This window comes from Hydractinia symbiolongicarpus, chromosome 5, assembly GCF_029227915.1.
Source record: "Hydractinia symbiolongicarpus strain clone_291-10 chromosome 5, HSymV2.1, whole genome shotgun sequence".
In the NCBI taxonomy this organism is placed as follows: Eukaryota; Metazoa; Cnidaria; class Hydrozoa; order Anthoathecata; family Hydractiniidae; genus Hydractinia; species Hydractinia symbiolongicarpus.
In genome coordinates, this window is record NC_079879.1 from 22,933,837 (window position 1) to 22,950,642 (window position 16,806).

Consider the following 16,806-nt stretch of genomic DNA (forward strand, 5'->3'; position numbering starts at 1 on the left):
TAAACTAAACTCATCGTTTTTTTTTTCCTTTTTGATATTTTTAATGAAAAGAGAAGGGAAAAAAAGTTTAGAATAACCTACCTAGACAGTTGATATTTAAAACAAGTGGTATTAAAATCAAAAATATTAGCCACTTAAATGTCAAGGTTAAATATTCGCATAATTATTTGGGAAACCACTTTAAAACATGGCGGATTAAAAACAAATAATAATTAGCTTAAAGTATGTGGCTATAGCGGAGACTTAAAAGACGAAAAATTCTAGCTTTAGTCAAATAAAATGGCGAGAGATGACACGAATAGTGTAGTTACCGCATAATAATTTTAAATGAGTTTGAAAATTTATAAATATCCCACCAAACTAACATTTATTGAATAACATCAGTCAACACACATGCAGCTGCCCGCTTGATCTATCGCCATTTATAACACCTTCAAAGCGATGACATTTAGATAGAACGTTGTTTACAGTTGCCTGGTTGTCTTTTCTGAACAAGAAAGAAAAATATCTTAATCGTGAGCATGGAAAAAGCATCCACATCTCGAAATTTTGATAGATTATTGTAACTACTGTATACTGTAACAACTGTAGCCTAATGTTCTCAAGGCGCGAATTTTCAGGAAACACATGAAGCGCAAATGTACACATAACTTCAAACATACACTCGGTAGATGTTGGTAGATAAAACTTTTACCATAAGATGTTGGAAAAATACACAAGGTATCGAATACATTTAAAATAATTACAAATGCTTCTAATTGTTTAAGTTTCATCGAAAAAGAAAGTTGAACTAAATAAATAAAATGTTCGAGATGACTGTCGAAACATCCAAACATTTATTCGCCATGTTCAATGAAATAAATTAAATAATTTTATTTCTCAGACTCAAGATATTATAATTAAAGGGTGCGGCTTCCTTGATTAGTTTAGTTGATACGGCCACGGATGAACAAAATTGTTGCGCAGGTGCCAATCAGAAAGTGGCAGTTGCATTCCTACAGGTTACTCCTGTACGTCTTTTCTGCGATAGCGCGCTAAAAAAGCAGGGTTATAAAAGCAGGACAGACATCATAGCGCAAGAGCGGAAAAGAGGGTCAAGTATCCTGTTTACAACAAACGGGAAAAGTGGGAAACCAGAATGCTGCAAACGCCAACATGGTCGATGGAGTACGCAAATGAGAGACCTTCACAAGACATTGTTTTGGCTAAGAAACGATGTCAGTTTTAGATGATAAATACATCTACATTTTCCACCCCGACGAAGTAAACATGTCGCCATACCAAGTGATATTTCGTATAGGCATAAATGTAAATACATACTTTTAATCTTGCCTTAACCATATGCCGAGATATACCGTATGGTCCCACTTTTCCCCCTGAGTAACAGTATGAACTTTAAAAAAATTCTATTCAAAATCTATTTTTATCTGCTATAAAACAAAACATTAAAAATGGTTATTTATCAAGGGCTGCCACGCCTCCTCAAATCTCCTCAATTTTTCTTTCGCAAAACTATATGATTTGTCATTGAAATATCCCCATTAAAAGTCCTTAAATCTGAAATGTAACTATATAAGAAGTGGTTACCCTATTATCACGAACCTGCACGGTTCTATATTTTTTTAAAAATAGTCGGCGTATTTGTATAAAATAGAATATAAAAAATAAAAAAATTTTTAATACAGTTATGAAAAATGTAAGTTTCTCGATTTTTACAAGCGTCATTTCTACCTCCTGTTAGCGCATGCATATCTTTTTAAATCACATTCTAGCGCATTTTACTGCTTTGTTGAGAAAAAAAGCTGCATTCACCAATTTATTTCCTTGTTAAAGGTCTTAAATTATGAGAAAGGTAAACGGTCCTAGCGCTTTCCATTGACAACCAACTAAAAATGACAGGTTATGATTGGCTGAAACGCTAACCAAAGAAAGGATCCGTATTAAAACTTTATCTATCGGTGCTTTCGCGTTGATTCTCTTTCATGAGTTCTATTTTTAAGTTCAAAAAATGTGCAACGTCTACCCGACCAATATCTTTGGCAGCTGTTGATACGACATTTAACGGGAGAGATATAAGGCGTTGCTTTAGTAATTTGAACAATTCAACTGTGGGGGAGTGCGTAGGATCATGACGAGCTTTCATCCCTTCAATCTCCTCCATAGTAAAATCATCCTGAGCGTACGAACGCCAATCATTTCTGAACAATGGTTTATTTAATAAAACCTTTAATTTGTCTAAATCTTTACTCTCCATGTTGACCAGAAATTGGCTCTCTGGCAGACCCTGAAGATAGAATTCGATATCATTTCTATGAAGCGTGGACGATTTTGTTTTTAATTCACCGATGCTTTTTTTAGGTTTCCTAACACTCCACATACTGATGAGGTTTGTCGCTGAATCAGGTGTTAATTGCAGGTCAAGAGCCTCAGTGAAATCTTCAATTGACGTATTTTCGTTCTGGTAAGCCATTTCGGCTATCTTACGACCAATTGTTCTGGCACCCTCGTCTAAGTCAAGCTTTTTGCCTAAATCCGTCAGATTCTCGTACTTTATGTAGAATTCACCAACAGTCGGTTCTAAAAGAAACAAACTCTGGGCTATCATTTAAATTATTCGATTTTTCGCAAACCTGCAAAACAGATTATGTAAGTGGTCCATTCACTGTAATTAGAACTATTTACCATAAGCTGGCTCCACATGGTTTATTCCAGGGGACGACAACGGCCCTTCTCCCAATAGCGGCTCGGTAGCGCTTGCTAAATGAAGTTTGTTTAAAATCAATCATTGCAATACAGGTAATTCTGTTTAGTAAAATACAAAATTATAAACCAGAAATAGGTTCACATTATTTCAAAGCATTGTGGAAAGTGTTTTTAAAGAAATTAGCATAAAGCAACATGGACCTTCGTTATAAAATGTGCGTGCCGATATACAACTTCAGGGGAAAAATCAATGCAGAAAGAAAGGAATGGGGAATTATTGTTTGCGAATTTGCCCTGTATTCGCAAACCTAAATTTCACATTTTTTAAACAAGAACAGGCATTCGCAATCATTTTAAGTTTTTCCCGACTTGTTGGCAATTCAGTATAACATTCACTTTAAAACATAGGACACGTTCAAAACAATAGCTTTTTTAGATTACAAATTCAGAAAGTCTTTTTTCCGTAGTTTTAATACAAATAGTATTCATTCGCAATTTTCTATTCCGCATGGTACACAATTTTTTGAGGTCCAATTTCCAACTGTCAGGTATGCAACCAAGGATGTTTTGATTACTTTTTGTCCGAGCATTCGTCTGAAACATCAAAATGATAAAAATACCTTCCACAGTAGGTTGTTCTCCCTGCGCCCTACTTTCACCTCTGATGTTTGAAACTAAATAAAAATGGGATAACAATACAAACATGCTAAAAGAATTTGATTTCTCAAGTAGCGAAAAAAAACAACATACCTGATACGATCTTCTTAATAATTGAAAATAATAGCATAAAAATGGGAATGAAAATAATAGCATAAACGAATAGCATTGCAGCAACAACATAAAAATGGTTACGCCCAGTGGGTGCTGGAATTACTTTGTGATGTTCGTCAGTACGAACAAGGCTTGATGTAGAATCGGTAAGAGATGACCTGGTCGGAGATATCATCTTTACAGAAGCTGGAGAAGTGCTACGCAGGACTGATTTCCATTCTGTTGGTGTGACCATCAATGTTTCACTCGACGGAAAAGATGGTGTCGCAATACTTTCAGGAACAGAACGTGCCATAGGCGACTTTGAACGAAACGAGGTGTATTTGCTTCTATGACGGTTAATCACAGGTGTGTTTGCGTAACGACTAACTGCAAGGTTGCTTGTATAACTCTTAATCACAGATACAATTTTTATCGATTTGCTTGGACGAATGAAGTCGTTGCAAAAACAGTTCTAAAAGAGAATGCAGAAATAGCAGTTGTAACATTTAATTACAAAATACACTAAGAATCTTCAAAAATACTTCCCTGTGTGTATCTAGTCTAAAAAGGCTCACATAAATTGTATAAACCATCAGCGAAAAAAATAATTTAGACGCTATCATTACTAAAACTTTTCATTTATAATTTTTATTGTATGTTTTACACTTATCATTCAGATTGTTTTCTTTTCGGGAGGTGGGCACCAGTCCCTTACGCACAGGATGCACGAAAAAAAGTTCCACGCATTTTTAAGTTAAACAGAACTCACTTGTCCTTCAGGCATGTGGTTGCACTCTTCTGCTTGTTCTATTTTTCTTCGGGTTTCGCATTTACAGCATTTCCGAAGGCATAGCCCAGTTGCAGGATCCTTTTTAAAAGCAGCCTTACAAATGCACTCTCTATCACTTTCTCTAGTACACGCTGTTTTCTCGATCTCATTTATGCCGCATGATTCTCTGCAGGTTTTACATGCACTATATGAAATCGAAGAGGAAAACGTGTTTGGGGGGCATGGTCTGCATTCTGGTTCAAACTCAGAACTGGTTGTTGTCAGACAATCTGTTTTAAATCCAAATCCTTTGGGACATAATGGACATTGCTGACATATCCCATGAATTTCGACTTTTCCAAGAGGGCACCAGTTACTCTGTGAAAGAAAAAGTAGAGTTTACTAGTATCTTTTGGTTAAGTGTAAGGCTTACAACCACCCAAACAAACAAATAACCACATAAACAAGCACACAAACAAACAAACAACCATCCAAACAAACAAACAACCACCCACAAAAACAACCACCCAAATAAACAAAACAGCAAAGAAGCCAACCTAAGTTTTTGTTGGGACCACAAAAACATTGTTAAAATTTGAGGTGGAATTAATCGCCAAACCAAAAAAAAATATTTTGTTGTAAAATGAGATGCAAGTTTTTTAAATACAAAACAATATTGCTTATGAGAGTAAACATTGAAATATAAAAATGAGACCAAGAAATAATAGTTTTTGCAGTCTCATTCATATCATTACATGACAGAGGTAAGGTGTAATTTATAAAATTCGTTTACAAAAATTGAATGATGTTAAAGGAGTAAGAATTACGAAAGATAGCTAAACAAAGTTTATAAGGATTCTTAAGCACATTGAAATTTATCTAAAAAAAGGTTTGAAGGAGTATAGCCAGGATAATCTGACAAACAAACGGATAAACAAACAAATAGACAAAGGGAGGAAGGAAGGGATGGAAGAAGGGAGAAAGGGAGAGAGAAAAAATTAAAAAACTCACCGTGATAAACGAGCATGCTAATATTAAGTAAAACGTGTAGCTTACACGCTTGTACATCGTCCCATTTTTTACGTTGTTACTTCCCTGTGTAACTAAAAAATAAAATAAAAAGAATTAGTTGCAAGTAGTATAAACAGTATAAAACCAAAACAAAAAAGAAAAAAACAATAGTCACACACTACACATTTTTTGTCTTGTGTAAAACTGCTTTGAAAGCTTAAAAGAAACTTTAGCTCATTTTTTAATTTTCTGTGAAAGTTGTTTCAAAGTAAAAGAAAAAAACAACATTTTTTAACCTAACTACAAATACACTTTTCACAGGAGTATCCATTTTTTTATAAAGGAAAAATAATTCTTTTGTGGTTAAAGATAAAAACGTTTTAGAACTTCTAAGATTTCTTATGAAACTAAAATTGTACCACAGAAATATTTATTTCCAATTCTTGACTTGCTAACTTGTTCCTATAACAGAATTTAAAATTCTTTTTTTTTGCTGAATAATTGTGCGAATCATATTTCAAAACATATTGTTTACATATATTTGTCATGTGTTTTTTTATCACACATCGAATACTTTCATATTTGACATTAACCATGTTGTTTTTAATTTTTCACATCAAGAAAAACAACAAAGCCAAACAAACAAACAAACAAACAAATTAATAAATAAAAATAGACTTTTGGGTGTAAGTTATATAACAACACTATTAACATACCTTATCAAAGTTCTCAAGGGAAATAACCTGTTGCACCTTCTACTAAAATACAATGAAACGCAACAGAAATCTTCCACAATTTCATTCAGAATTTGTTTTTATATATATCTAAAAACATAAGGAAAAGGTATAACATTTTAAGTTCGGCAAACTCTTTAAACCGCTTTGGTATCTGGACGTTTCTTTAAATCAATTAAACAATTGAGATTACTAAAACATTATAACACCTTTTGATTTAAAACACACATCACAAAATGGAAAGTACATTCAAATGACATCAATACAATAATTAAAAATTTATTCTCATACACCCAGGGTTTATTCTGGGTCTGAACTTGGAAGTTCAATCCCATAATCCTATACTGTACAATGACGTCAAAAAATCCAACAAATTAAAAGTTTGTCGGAAAAATAAATGCACTAGTGAATTAAAATTTCTTACAAAAAATTTGTATTGACAAGTCATTTAGGACAAAACCGAAATGTCATTACCATTTGTTTACTTATAAAAATGAACTACACCATTAGTCACAATCTAAAAAGGTTGACATAGACAGCATGCCCAGGCATGTCTTTTTTGTGTACGTCACTAAGAATTAAAAATTTCTCAAAGTAAATACCTATACTTAAAAATCTTTTTTATATAATTACACTCTCTTTTTTTTATAAAAACCAGTTAATTTTTAGTGAACCTCAATTGTTCTTATTTTGTTTTTATTCATGCAGGATTAAATAAACAAATCCGTTTAAACTGCTGACAAACGAATACGTTTTAAACTGAACATCCTTACAGGAATGGTTATTAAATTTTATAACATAAACAAAGCAATTATTTTGACTAGTGGTTCCCTGAGCTAAGTTCTTAGTTATAAAGTTTTTAATCCACCAGAGCCTGTAAATTGAAAATCTCTAGACAGTTTATTAAAAAAAGGAAATTGGATTAGTATTTGTAACGAGACTATTATCCACAAATCAAACTCAAATTAATATTATTTCTCCTTAAGAATACCACACTAATCAAAATAAGAAAAATATTTTTAGAGCATTTAACTCTGATTGGTTGAAAAGCATCGTACCATAACAACCCCACCAATCAAGTATTGTATTAAAAAATTCATATAAAAAAACGTAATGCATAACAAAAAATTGTATTTTATAAATCAGGAACCTGCATGATCCCTAATATTTTTTAAAAACGATCCTTATGCAACAATGGAGAAAATAAAAGTGTGTAAAAAACGTGACTGACAAAGCAAGGTAGAAAAAAATGTTAAGAAGAATAAAAAAATATATAAAATTTATAATTACATCAAAATACACTTTTCATTAGTATTAAATGTTTCATTACATTTATTATGTTATCGTCTATATTCATGCTAAGGTTTTCAAAATTATAAATCATGTAGTAGCTACTGAAGTACTGTGTGTGTCTTTCTAGACTTTGTGACTGCAAAGTGTATTTGACTGTAATATAACAGATGTTGAACATTCAAAAAGAAAATTGACTAACATATGCTTTTGCGATTTAAATGTACTGTCTCGTGTCTAATTGCTTAAATTCCATGATCAAATCTGTAAACACATGCTATTCATCTTTTTTTAATGTAAAGCGATCTTATTTCATGTTAAATCCCTGTAGAAACATTAAGTATTTTTAAGGGTTCATTTTCGCGGTTAAGAACTTTTCGACATCTGGTCGTCCGATCTCCTTGGCAGCCGTACATACAACTTCTAACCGTAGACCTGGAATACGCTGCTTTATCAGTTTAAAAAACTCCACTGTGTACAAGTGTGATGGACTATTAGTCACCTTCAATCTTTCAATATCACTTGTTTTAAAATCATCTTCTGCAAATGAGCGCCAGTCCCATAGAACGTATTTATTTAATAATGCTATTAATTCGTCCTTATCTTCCAGTTGCATTTCTTTTAAAGGTAGACTCTCTGGTAGATTTTTATGCCGAATAAACAAAATGATGTCCTTTCTACCAAGTGATGTTGCTTTTTCTTTTATTTTTCCTATGTTTTTTTCTGGTGTTTGAGCAGCCCACGCTTCCAACAAGTTTTTGGCTGAATCAGGTTCCAACTGGTCTATAGCTTTGGTTAGCTCTCTTTGTTTTTCAATGTCACCAGCGTAATATATTTCAGCTAACTTATAACCAAGTTTTTTGTAGCCTTTATTTAATTCTAGTAATTTGCTTAACCCAGACAAATTGCCAAAGTTTTCATAGAATTCTTCAATGGTCAGTGCTAAATAAGGAAACATGCAAGACATATAGTCAACTTTATTGATTGGGCCTGTATGGCTAGTGAAAATCCAATAGATTGATCAGCTATGTTACACAAAACTACTTACTCTGAGCTGGTACCACATGACCTTTGTCTCTATAGTGCACGTTAGTTGCTAACGAAGGTCCCGTTTGTAATAGCCGATCGGTAGCACTTACTAAAAACAAAGTTTGTGTAACTTTAGAAATACAACCACTTATCTGTTCAGTCATTGTTATTGCATAACATAATAGACATTATCACGTCATGACCAAGCGAGTTTATTTTGGGCTAGAGTTTGTGTGCTTGTTATGAAATCGAAGTATAAGAATCTTAGCGCCTTAAATAATGAGTAATATAGGTGAGACAGCTTGTGACTATCAAAACAATAACTTCCAAATTACCTTCTTCATCAATTTCAACCTCATTTGTCCATCCCTCAACTTTACTTTTGCCGTTATTGATAACTAAATTTCAATGATGGATAATAGTAAAATAAACAAAAAAAACATATTACTATTTTTTATCTACTATATTGATTGGCTGTCTGGCTAGTTTTAAACACATTACTCGAAAGAACTATTAATTATGCTAAACAAAACTAGTTACCATGAGCTGATCCCACATGTCCTGTAGGTTTCTGGTGCATTTTAGGTGATGAAGGTCCTGCTTGTAACAGATGATCCGCAACTAAAACCAAAGTTTGTGTACTTGTTATAAAATTAAAAGTTGATAATCTTAGGCCCTCTAATAATGAACTATATGTGACAACTATGACCATTAAAACAAAACTTTCAAATTACCTTCATCAATTTCAACCTTATGTGTGCATCCCTCGACTTTACTACTGCTGTTATTGATAACTAAATTTTAAAGGATGGATAGTAGTAAAATAAACAAAATAATTTAATAAAATCCTCAATCAAAACTAACTTTTTTAGTTACATGACAGTGCACACTCTTACCAATACCTACCAATTTACGATTTACAAAAAATATTGGGAATTGTCAGCTACAAAAACTTGATAAATTCTCAAAATTTTAACACAATATTAAATACGATTTTTAATTTATTTGGGAAGGTGTATTTACTCTTTTTTCTGATAATGACTGAAAGAAAAGACTAGGTTATAGGTTATAATTCAAATCAATATGCTTTAACTACTTTAAAAGGTATGGAAATTAAAAGAACACATATTATTACATACACAAACATCTAATTTACATACAGTGGAAGGTGTAACTCCGTCTTCGTACTGTCACATATGCAAAACTAATGAATATTACAACAGCAATTAAAAACGAAAAAGTGAACATCACAATGGTGCCAACATGAGCAGCTTTGTCTTTTTCTAGCTTTCTATGATCCATTGGGCGAATCAAACTTGATGAGTAACTTGTGTGTGTCGATTTAGTCGGAGATATTAGTAATGTTGGTGACACACTAGACAAAACTGTTTTCCATTTTTTTGGTGTAACGACTGAAGTTGTACTTGATGATAGAGAGGGCAACAGGATACTTTTAGACACATAAGCTGGTGTTGCAGAGAGTGACCTCAATAAGGTGTATTTGCTTCTGTTAGTAGTTGTTGCAATTCTCACTGATTTGCTTGAATGAATCAACTGGTTACAAAAACATTTCTAAAGATAAATGCAATAAAAACAGCATTATGAAAACAAGGAGTATCAGCACAACCATTATAAAACACAAAGAGGGGTTGATAATTTGTATCTAATTAGAAAGTGTAATTTTGAGGGTCAAAAAAAAATTACATTTTGTGTAATTTACAAGTGTTGTTGTTTCCTATGGGAAATCAGATGTTATTAAATATTTTTGATAAAAACGTTCACAAACTGACATTTAAGATCTTTTTCTGTTTCATTTATTTTTCACGTGAATGAAATTACCCCTTTTTCTCAGATTTTAATGTGATACATATATTGATTTTTACTCTTACAGAAACATGCTTGACACAAAAATATATTGTAGGTGATAGAAAAAGGAATCAGGATTGCTTAATTTTTCTTTCTTTCGAGCTTTATATTAACAGGAAATTTATACTTACTTTTCCACCAGGCATATGTTTACACTCTTCTGCTCGCTCTGTTATTCTCCCTGTTTTACACTGACAGCATTTGCGAATACAAAGTCCAGTAGCAGGATCCATCTTGAATTCCTTTTTGCAAATGCATTCCCTATCGCTCTCTCGAGTACATACAGTTTTTTCTATTTCATTTAAACCACATGGTAGCCTGCAGTTTTTGCATGCACTGTGCGATTTCGATGATGAAAATGTGTTGTTAGGACAAGGTTGACATTCTGGATCAAACTCCGAAATGATATGAGCCAAACAATCTTTTTTTAAACCAAATCCTTTTGGACAATCCGGGCATTTTCTACATACACCATTAATATAAACTTTACCCAGAGGGCACCATTTACTCTATAAAAAAAGATTACATTGGAGTAATTCAACTTTTTCATTATTTAAATTTTGTTCTACACTGGTACTTTTTACATACTACACACACAAAAATGGTAAATAAAAAAAATTAAAAAAAACATACAAAAAAGAAAAGAAAAAAATTTGACAAACCAACAAAACAAAGAATGCAACAAAAAAAGGATCAAATCTTACAGTCAATATGGAAGGACATGTTATTAATGATATGTAAAGAATGACGATCAATCGTTTGCACATAGTCCCATCTTTTAATATTGTTTATGTATTTTTTATTCTTTTTCACTATAAAGTAAAAAATAAGTTATACAAAAATAGCATCATTTTAAAAATGTTACCACTTATATGTTCAGTCATTAGTATTGAAAAATAAAACCGCTGTCATGTTATAAAAAAGCAAGATTATTCTAGGCCACGTTTTAATGGCTACAACTATCATTGGTCAAAAGTAGTATCACATGGACAAGAACAAAACTTTCATAAAACATTACTGATAACACACCAAGAGAACTCAAAAATATTTTAATCCTCATATCACTTTGTCTGTGGTGTGACCAGAATTCATTACTCTTTATGCTGACTTACTATGTGTTTTTAAAACATGCCTAAAATTAATAACATTAAAAAAAATAAACAAGAAAATTTAGACAATATTATTACTAAAGCACGAAATATATAGTTTTTATTCCACAGATATTGGTCAATCAAAATTCTCAGCATCTACATCTATATACTTTCATAATTAACATCAAACCTAGATTAGTTGCAGAAATTAAAAAAAAAAAAATTTTAATAATTTTTTAAAGTAAAATTTTGAAAACAAGCTACAAATCTTCATGATCATGTCACAATTCTTTTTTAAAAACACACATGCTATTTTATAAAACCATCATGGAATATTTAGAAAAGATAAGATCCATTTCTGTTATAAAAGCCACTCAAATTAATAAAGCTAAACTTTTTCTTTCTGTTGAGAGGGTAGGATGTTATAAACACAAATATAAAAACAGATACATTAGATAAATAATTTATATAAAAATAATCTAGTAATTTTTCCTTGCAGAAATAAAATCTTTCAGCATCTAAATAAAAACAGAAAGGTCTCAATCTCTTACTTTAACAAAAAAAAAATAAGTTTACAAAAAAACTATACAAACCATAGCATAAGGACTTTTTTCAAACTGTTGCACTAAAAAAAAGCAAACATAAGCATTTTAAAAGTAGACAATTTAAAAATAGACAATAGGTTTTGTTGCCATGGCTATCTTTAATAATGGCAAAGAAAAAACTAAATGAATCAATGTTTATTTTTTCTAGAAGCTTCTGGAATATGAGAACTCAAGATGGCATCAGTAAATTCATTAAAAATACTAATATGCAATGCCATTATATATATTAAAAAAAATACATTATGGTAAAAACAATAAAAAGGGGAAGAAATAGTTTAAAAAGATATGAATTAACAAATATATTAACACAAAATACACTTTTTGCTTTAGCAGAGACAATTGAACTGTTCACCGATTGTTACACTTTCCTTTCTTTTGAAGAAGCAAAATGGTAAACATTGCATGAGTCATGTTTAAATGTGCACATTTGTAAGTGCGCCAACACGTACAGTGTAAAAAAAAATCTTTATTCACATGACTCTTTGTACAGCATTCTGACATTTTAAATTTTCAACTCCCTGTTATGTTACATCACAATACACATTGCTTAGCTTAGGGAATTTCACTACAAACACACAAGAGAATTTTTTGGTCTACAACCCACTACATATAGAGCTGTTATCTTTATTTCATTGTTGATATACAAAAAAGATTTTTAAAGAAGAATTAGCAGGGTTAAGATAATATATAATGAAATTTGTGCGTATAATTGCACAATCCATGGTAGACAAATAAAGTATAATAACAAAATTATACATTTTTTTAAAATGACTCATGTAATAGGAATTTCTTATAAAAGCACTGAGCGGAATTCAAAAAAGTTCCTCTTTCTGACTTTAAATGTAAATTAAATATATAGCAAGTTTGTCACAAAATGGAAAAATATTTGGAAAACAATAATAACTTTTGGCTTCCAAACATTATTTTAAACCTGTTTTTGCAGCAAACACTTAAATTTAATAATCTTATTTCTAAGGGTATTTCCCTGGGCACTTCTTCCTTCTAACTTTGCATTACCAAGTTTATTACAAAAATGATTTCCTACCATATGACTTTTCCATGCAAACAGATGTTGCAATATGTCGTGTGTAGCCGACTTTACACTCACAATGTCGGTTTTGTGAAGCATGACAGGGTTCTGCTTCATACTCATTTTTACCACATGGAGGAGAGCACATTCTACACGAACTGTAAGAGTTTGGTGTGTAGGTACCATTTGCGCATGGCTTGCAATTCATGTGAATAGGGCCTTTGTGTGGGTGTATATTGTTACATTCAAGAGAGAGTTCATATCCTGGTAGACATTTTGTACATCGTTGACATTCAAAATGATCACGAAACTTGACAAATGCTGTACCAAGTGGGCACCATGCCATGTATACCTAAGACAGAGTGTTTTTTTAGTATAAAAATGCATCAATATTTTTTTTAATCAAAGAGGAATTTTATTAAACAGAACATGCCATCACTAATAAAATCCTGACAGTGGTACTTGATGACAAAACAACTTTAAAAAATAGACAGCCTTATCTACTTTGACGTTAGAAATATTTTTAATTATTTGTCAAGGGGTTGACAAATAATTAAAGCAAATAATTTATTCATAAACACAAATTATCTCACCTGTTTTGATACCAGAAAGATAATACAAAGTGAAACTAATAAATTCATCCTAAAAAAACAGAACAGTAAATTTTAAAGAAGGTAAAAAAATAAAAAAAATAATTTTAAAAAAAACGATTTTAAGTATTTACATATGTTTTCCACATTTAGTTTTGCCGCATAAACATTTTTGTGATAGCTAATTTTGACAATTTCTGTCATTGATTATTTTTGACCTGCTATGGAGTCACAGTAACATTTTTTGTAAAGTGCATTTGCTTGTAATTTTAATTAAGGTTTCTACTGAGAAGGTTTGACAGCGGAAAGTTCATGGTTTAACCCATTTAAATGTGTGCAGGGAACAATATCACGTAAAAATCAGAGACCTAGTTTATCTAGAAACATATAGCTATATCACATGTTTGTTTTGTTCTAATTTGTTGAAAAAATGTTTTGTCTATTTTATTAGCCATATGCTAATAAAAAAGATGGAAATCTCCTGTTAACAGCCCTTAAAGGAATAGTACATTGTGTATATGTTTTTAAAACAAAACAATAAATGCAACTTTGACAGTGCAAATAACATATCAATAATAATAATGGATCACCTAAAGCGGATTCAATATAGCTAGCGATACTTTGTTTTGTAACAAAAATGGTTGTATCAGGTTTGAAGTGGAAGTTTTTGAATTGCTGTTACTTTTAAATGTTCCATTCTTTTGAATAATTTTAAGAATTAACTATACAATTTTTGGAAATATATTTTGTCTTCTTTTGGATCGAATAAAGCAGGAAACAATTTTTTTTTGCGTAGGAAGTCATTTGGCATATATCCTATTTGATATGGATAAAGTTGTTTCACAAGGGGTAATACAGTAAAACCGTCTTTCTGACTTCTCCTGTGAATCACAGCATAATAGTGGGTTGTCTGGTAGAGCAGGGATGCTAATTGGGTCTGCATAGCTCAAAATTAGCATTCCAGTAATTACTCCAGGACACTCAGAAAGGTGCCGAAACATTTTGGTTGTAGTAGAGCAACAATGTTTTATCTTAGAACCATACAAGAACTGTATTAAGCCCTAAACATTCCTTACCTAGTGACCAAGAGTGTTTATTCATGGTTTATTATAAGCCTAATTTCCATCTAGCGCTAGTTCGCTCATGTGCGCTGAGTAGAGGTAATTTTTTAGTTCAAACAGAAACGTCAATGATTAATTAGCACACCTGTTGTTACTTCTAGAAAAACATTTTACAACAGCAGCAAAAAAGGTATTATTTAAAAGGTTATATATTAATTCTTCCAGAAGATAGTTTAGTAAGTTATTGTTATACTAAGTTATCAACTTGTAATAGTAATATCAACATAAGCAAATATTTTTAGTACGAAACAAAAGATTGGTGTTTTTATCCGAGAGTGTGTGAGAAATAGTAATACATTAGGACGACTTATTTACATAAACATAATCTTTATATGTCATTTTAAATAGCAATATGAATGTACAACAACATTTATTCGTATATATTACTTAACAACAAAGGGCTTGGTGATAAGGCTTAATGTCTTCTCCTTGGTCCTGCCATTTTATTGTGAACAATTAGCGCATATCTAACTTTTTATTATAGGCGAAATATATCATCTATCTATCTAATCTCCATATATCTCTCGTTTTCCAAAAATTTTATGGTTCTAAAATGTTGACAGTTTTCTTTTTTGAATTTGCCTTCTTCTTTTAATTCACCTTATGTATATTCATAATAAAATGTTCTCCTTGATGTTGTAGACATATTTCATCAACATAATTAATTAAATCAGCGTTAATTTTATTTGTAATGGAAACGTTTTCACAGTTATTATGATATGTAGTAATACACGGAGTAGTAGTTTCAAAAGACAATGCCGCGCGTCTACAATAAAATCTGCGCGGGGGCTACTGCGCAGAAATGGAAGAAAACAACAACAAACAGGTTTGCCAGTCCACAGCAGTGGGTATTTTTGGTAAAAAGTTTTAATATTGAAGTTATGTCTTCTAAATTGATTTTAAGATGATTAGTACAGTGCAACTAGTTGTACAGATAACTTGGGTTGGATAAAATAAGGGTTTGTTATTTTTACTCAACTGTGAAAAGCTGTATTAGTCAATATGATTAACTCTGAGGTCACAAATTAGCACAAAAAAATAAACGCGATTGGAACACCAGATGGAATCCAACCTTTAAACAGCCAGGACATCAAGCCTTGTATCCTGAAAGTCAGCACAAAGTTTGACAAAAAACATTATGACAGATATGTGATGGTATTACACACAAACTGTGCCAAAAGTTTCTGGGTTTTAAGTTCGTAAAAAGGCTTCATATGATACAATTGGCCCAATAAATATATAGCTAGCTAAGCTAGTTAAAGTAGTTTGGGAATGATTGGTTAAAAAGTGCAAATTTTATTTAAAAATTGCCATGCTCCTCCTCATATAGCTAGTTAGCTATTATATACGGGCCTTTTCGGCAAAAGGTGCTATCCTTCTTGTGTGAACTTCTTATCTAAAGTCCATGGCCCCTTATGGAAAAAATAGACAGGATAAATTCCTAAATATTTGAGAGGCTACCCATGAAAAATATGCGCGTCTATCTGCCTCTTGATGGAGATTCAACATGGGCGAGTAAATGTTACCATAGCCCCGACTTAACCCAAGCCATGTGAGGGAAATTGGGGAGATGGCACATTGTGTGGGCCGTTGGATGTTGCCGGGAGTTGTCTAGTAGAGCGCGGGCCCTAATTGGGTCTGTGTAGCTCGAAAAGAGCATTAAATACTCTAGGACTCTCCATCTAAGCCATGGCCCCTCCTGGAAATAATAGACAGGGTATATCCCTCAATATTTGTAAGGCTAGCCATGTAAAATAGTAACAGACTATAAAAACCCTGTTTGTTGATAGAAATTGTGACTGGGCTAGACTATTATGTAAAATGTACTTGTCATGTCATATTTACCTTTTTGAGTAAGTGTTTTATGATGCTGTCCATTTGACATCCACATGTAACTAAAAATCGTACGACAGAAATATTCATTATAAAGCTTGGGAAATACCCGTCTTGATGCTTTTTTTCCCCTCTTGATCTGACTAAATCTGTGATCCTTCTCTCTTGATGTTATTATAAACTTGCTGATTCAACAAGAACTCTCCATCTCTGCTATTATTTTTTGAAACACTTGCTACCCTACGCTTTGGTTGGGCAAAAGGAATACCTGTGGAGCATTTTAAAACTTTTATTTTAATTATGTGTGTGACGTATGATAATAATTAAAAGAGGATCTCCGTGTGTACGTATTGTTGACTTAAATTTAGACTACGATGTCAT

At 32.0% G+C, this 16,806-nt stretch overlaps 3 protein-coding genes across 5 annotated transcripts; all 3 read right to left on the bottom strand.

The window, feature by feature from the left end:
• Positions 1–672: 672 nt before the first annotated feature.
• Positions 673–6,234, bottom strand: LOC130645448 (uncharacterized). Of its 2 annotated transcripts, XM_057451441.1 has the most exons (8): positions 6,180–6,234; positions 5,953–6,060; positions 5,237–5,328; positions 4,226–4,603; positions 3,454–3,928; positions 3,324–3,377; positions 2,683–2,757; positions 673–2,577 (listed from the first exon to the last, which is right to left on the bottom strand). In XM_057451441.1, the coding sequence occupies exons 3-8, from the start codon at positions 5,291–5,293 to the stop codon at positions 1,949–1,951; spliced, it is 1,668 nt and encodes a 555-aa protein (XP_057307424.1). In that variant the 5' UTR covers positions 5,294–5,328; positions 5,953–6,060; positions 6,180–6,234; the 3' UTR covers positions 673–1,948. The 2 variants fall into 2 exon arrangements, with proteins under 2 accessions (XP_057307424.1, XP_057307426.1); XM_057451443.1 differs by lacking the exons at positions 5,953–6,060; positions 6,180–6,234 and adding an exon at positions 5,656–5,711.
• On the bottom strand, positions 6,234–11,016 carry LOC130645447 (uncharacterized). Of its 2 annotated transcripts, XM_057451439.1 has the most exons (8): positions 10,860–11,015; positions 10,287–10,664; positions 9,450–9,861; positions 9,024–9,083; positions 8,830–8,910; positions 8,625–8,687; positions 8,309–8,398; positions 6,234–8,202 (listed from the first exon to the last, which is right to left on the bottom strand). In XM_057451439.1, exons 1-8 carry the CDS (start codon positions 10,920–10,922, stop codon positions 7,607–7,609), a joined length of 1,743 nt encoding a protein of 580 aa, XP_057307422.1. In that variant the 5' UTR covers positions 10,923–11,015; the 3' UTR covers positions 6,234–7,606. The 2 variants fall into 2 exon arrangements, with proteins under 2 accessions (XP_057307422.1, XP_057307423.1); XM_057451440.1 differs by lacking the exons at positions 8,830–8,910; positions 9,024–9,083 and having other exon boundaries at positions 10,860–11,016.
• Positions 11,017–11,320: 304 nt separating this feature from the next.
• On the bottom strand, positions 11,321–16,586 carry LOC130645450 (tumor necrosis factor receptor superfamily member 6B-like). Its single transcript, XM_057451445.1, has 5 exons — positions 16,438–16,586; positions 13,475–13,523; positions 12,897–13,233; positions 11,840–11,871; positions 11,321–11,764 (listed from the first exon to the last, which is right to left on the bottom strand). Exons 2-5 carry the CDS (start codon positions 13,520–13,522, stop codon positions 11,726–11,728), a joined length of 456 nt encoding a protein of 151 aa, XP_057307428.1. The 5' UTR covers position 13,523; positions 16,438–16,586; the 3' UTR covers positions 11,321–11,725.
• Positions 16,587–16,806: the final 220 nt, after the last annotated feature.

What these genes read in the sequence shown, in the direction of transcription:
- LOC130645448 (XM_057451441.1), bottom strand. Translation starts at nt 5,293, where the DNA reads ATGTACAAGCGTGTAAGCTACACGTTTTACTTAATATTAGCATGCTCG. An exon ending in ACCACATGCCTGAAGGACAA is followed by an intron (nt 3,929 to 4,225) that starts GTGAGTTCTGTT and finishes ATTCTCTTTTAG; the next exon opens with AACTGTTTTTGCAACGACTT. An exon ending in CCATGTGGAGCCAGCTTATG is followed by an intron (nt 2,578 to 2,682) that starts GTAAATAGTTCT and finishes TGTTTCTTTTAG; the next exon opens with AACCGACTGTTGGTGAATTC.
- LOC130645447 (XM_057451439.1), bottom strand. Translation starts at nt 10,922, where the DNA reads ATGTGCAAACGATTGATCGTCATTCTTTACATATCATTAATAACATGT. An exon ending in ACATGTGGGATCAGCTCATG is followed by an intron (nt 8,688 to 8,829) that starts GTAACTAGTTTT and finishes ATTGAAATTTAG; the next exon opens with TTATCAATAACGGCAAAAGT. An exon ending in TCATGTGGTACCAGCTCAGA is followed by an intron (nt 8,203 to 8,308) that starts GTAAGTAGTTTT and finishes TTCCTTATTTAG; the next exon opens with CACTGACCATTGAAGAATTC.
- LOC130645450 (XM_057451445.1), bottom strand. Translation starts at nt 13,522, where the DNA reads ATGAATTTATTAGTTTCACTTTGTATTATCTTTCTGGTATCAAAACAG. An exon ending in TCTTTCTGGTATCAAAACAG is followed by an intron (nt 13,234 to 13,474) that starts GTGAGATAATTT and finishes ACTCTGTCTTAG; the next exon opens with GTATACATGGCATGGTGCCC. An exon ending in AAAAAAGTCCTTATGCTATG is followed by an intron (nt 11,765 to 11,839) that starts GTTTGTATAGTT and finishes GTTTTTATTTAG; the next exon opens with ATGCTGAAAGATTTTATTTC.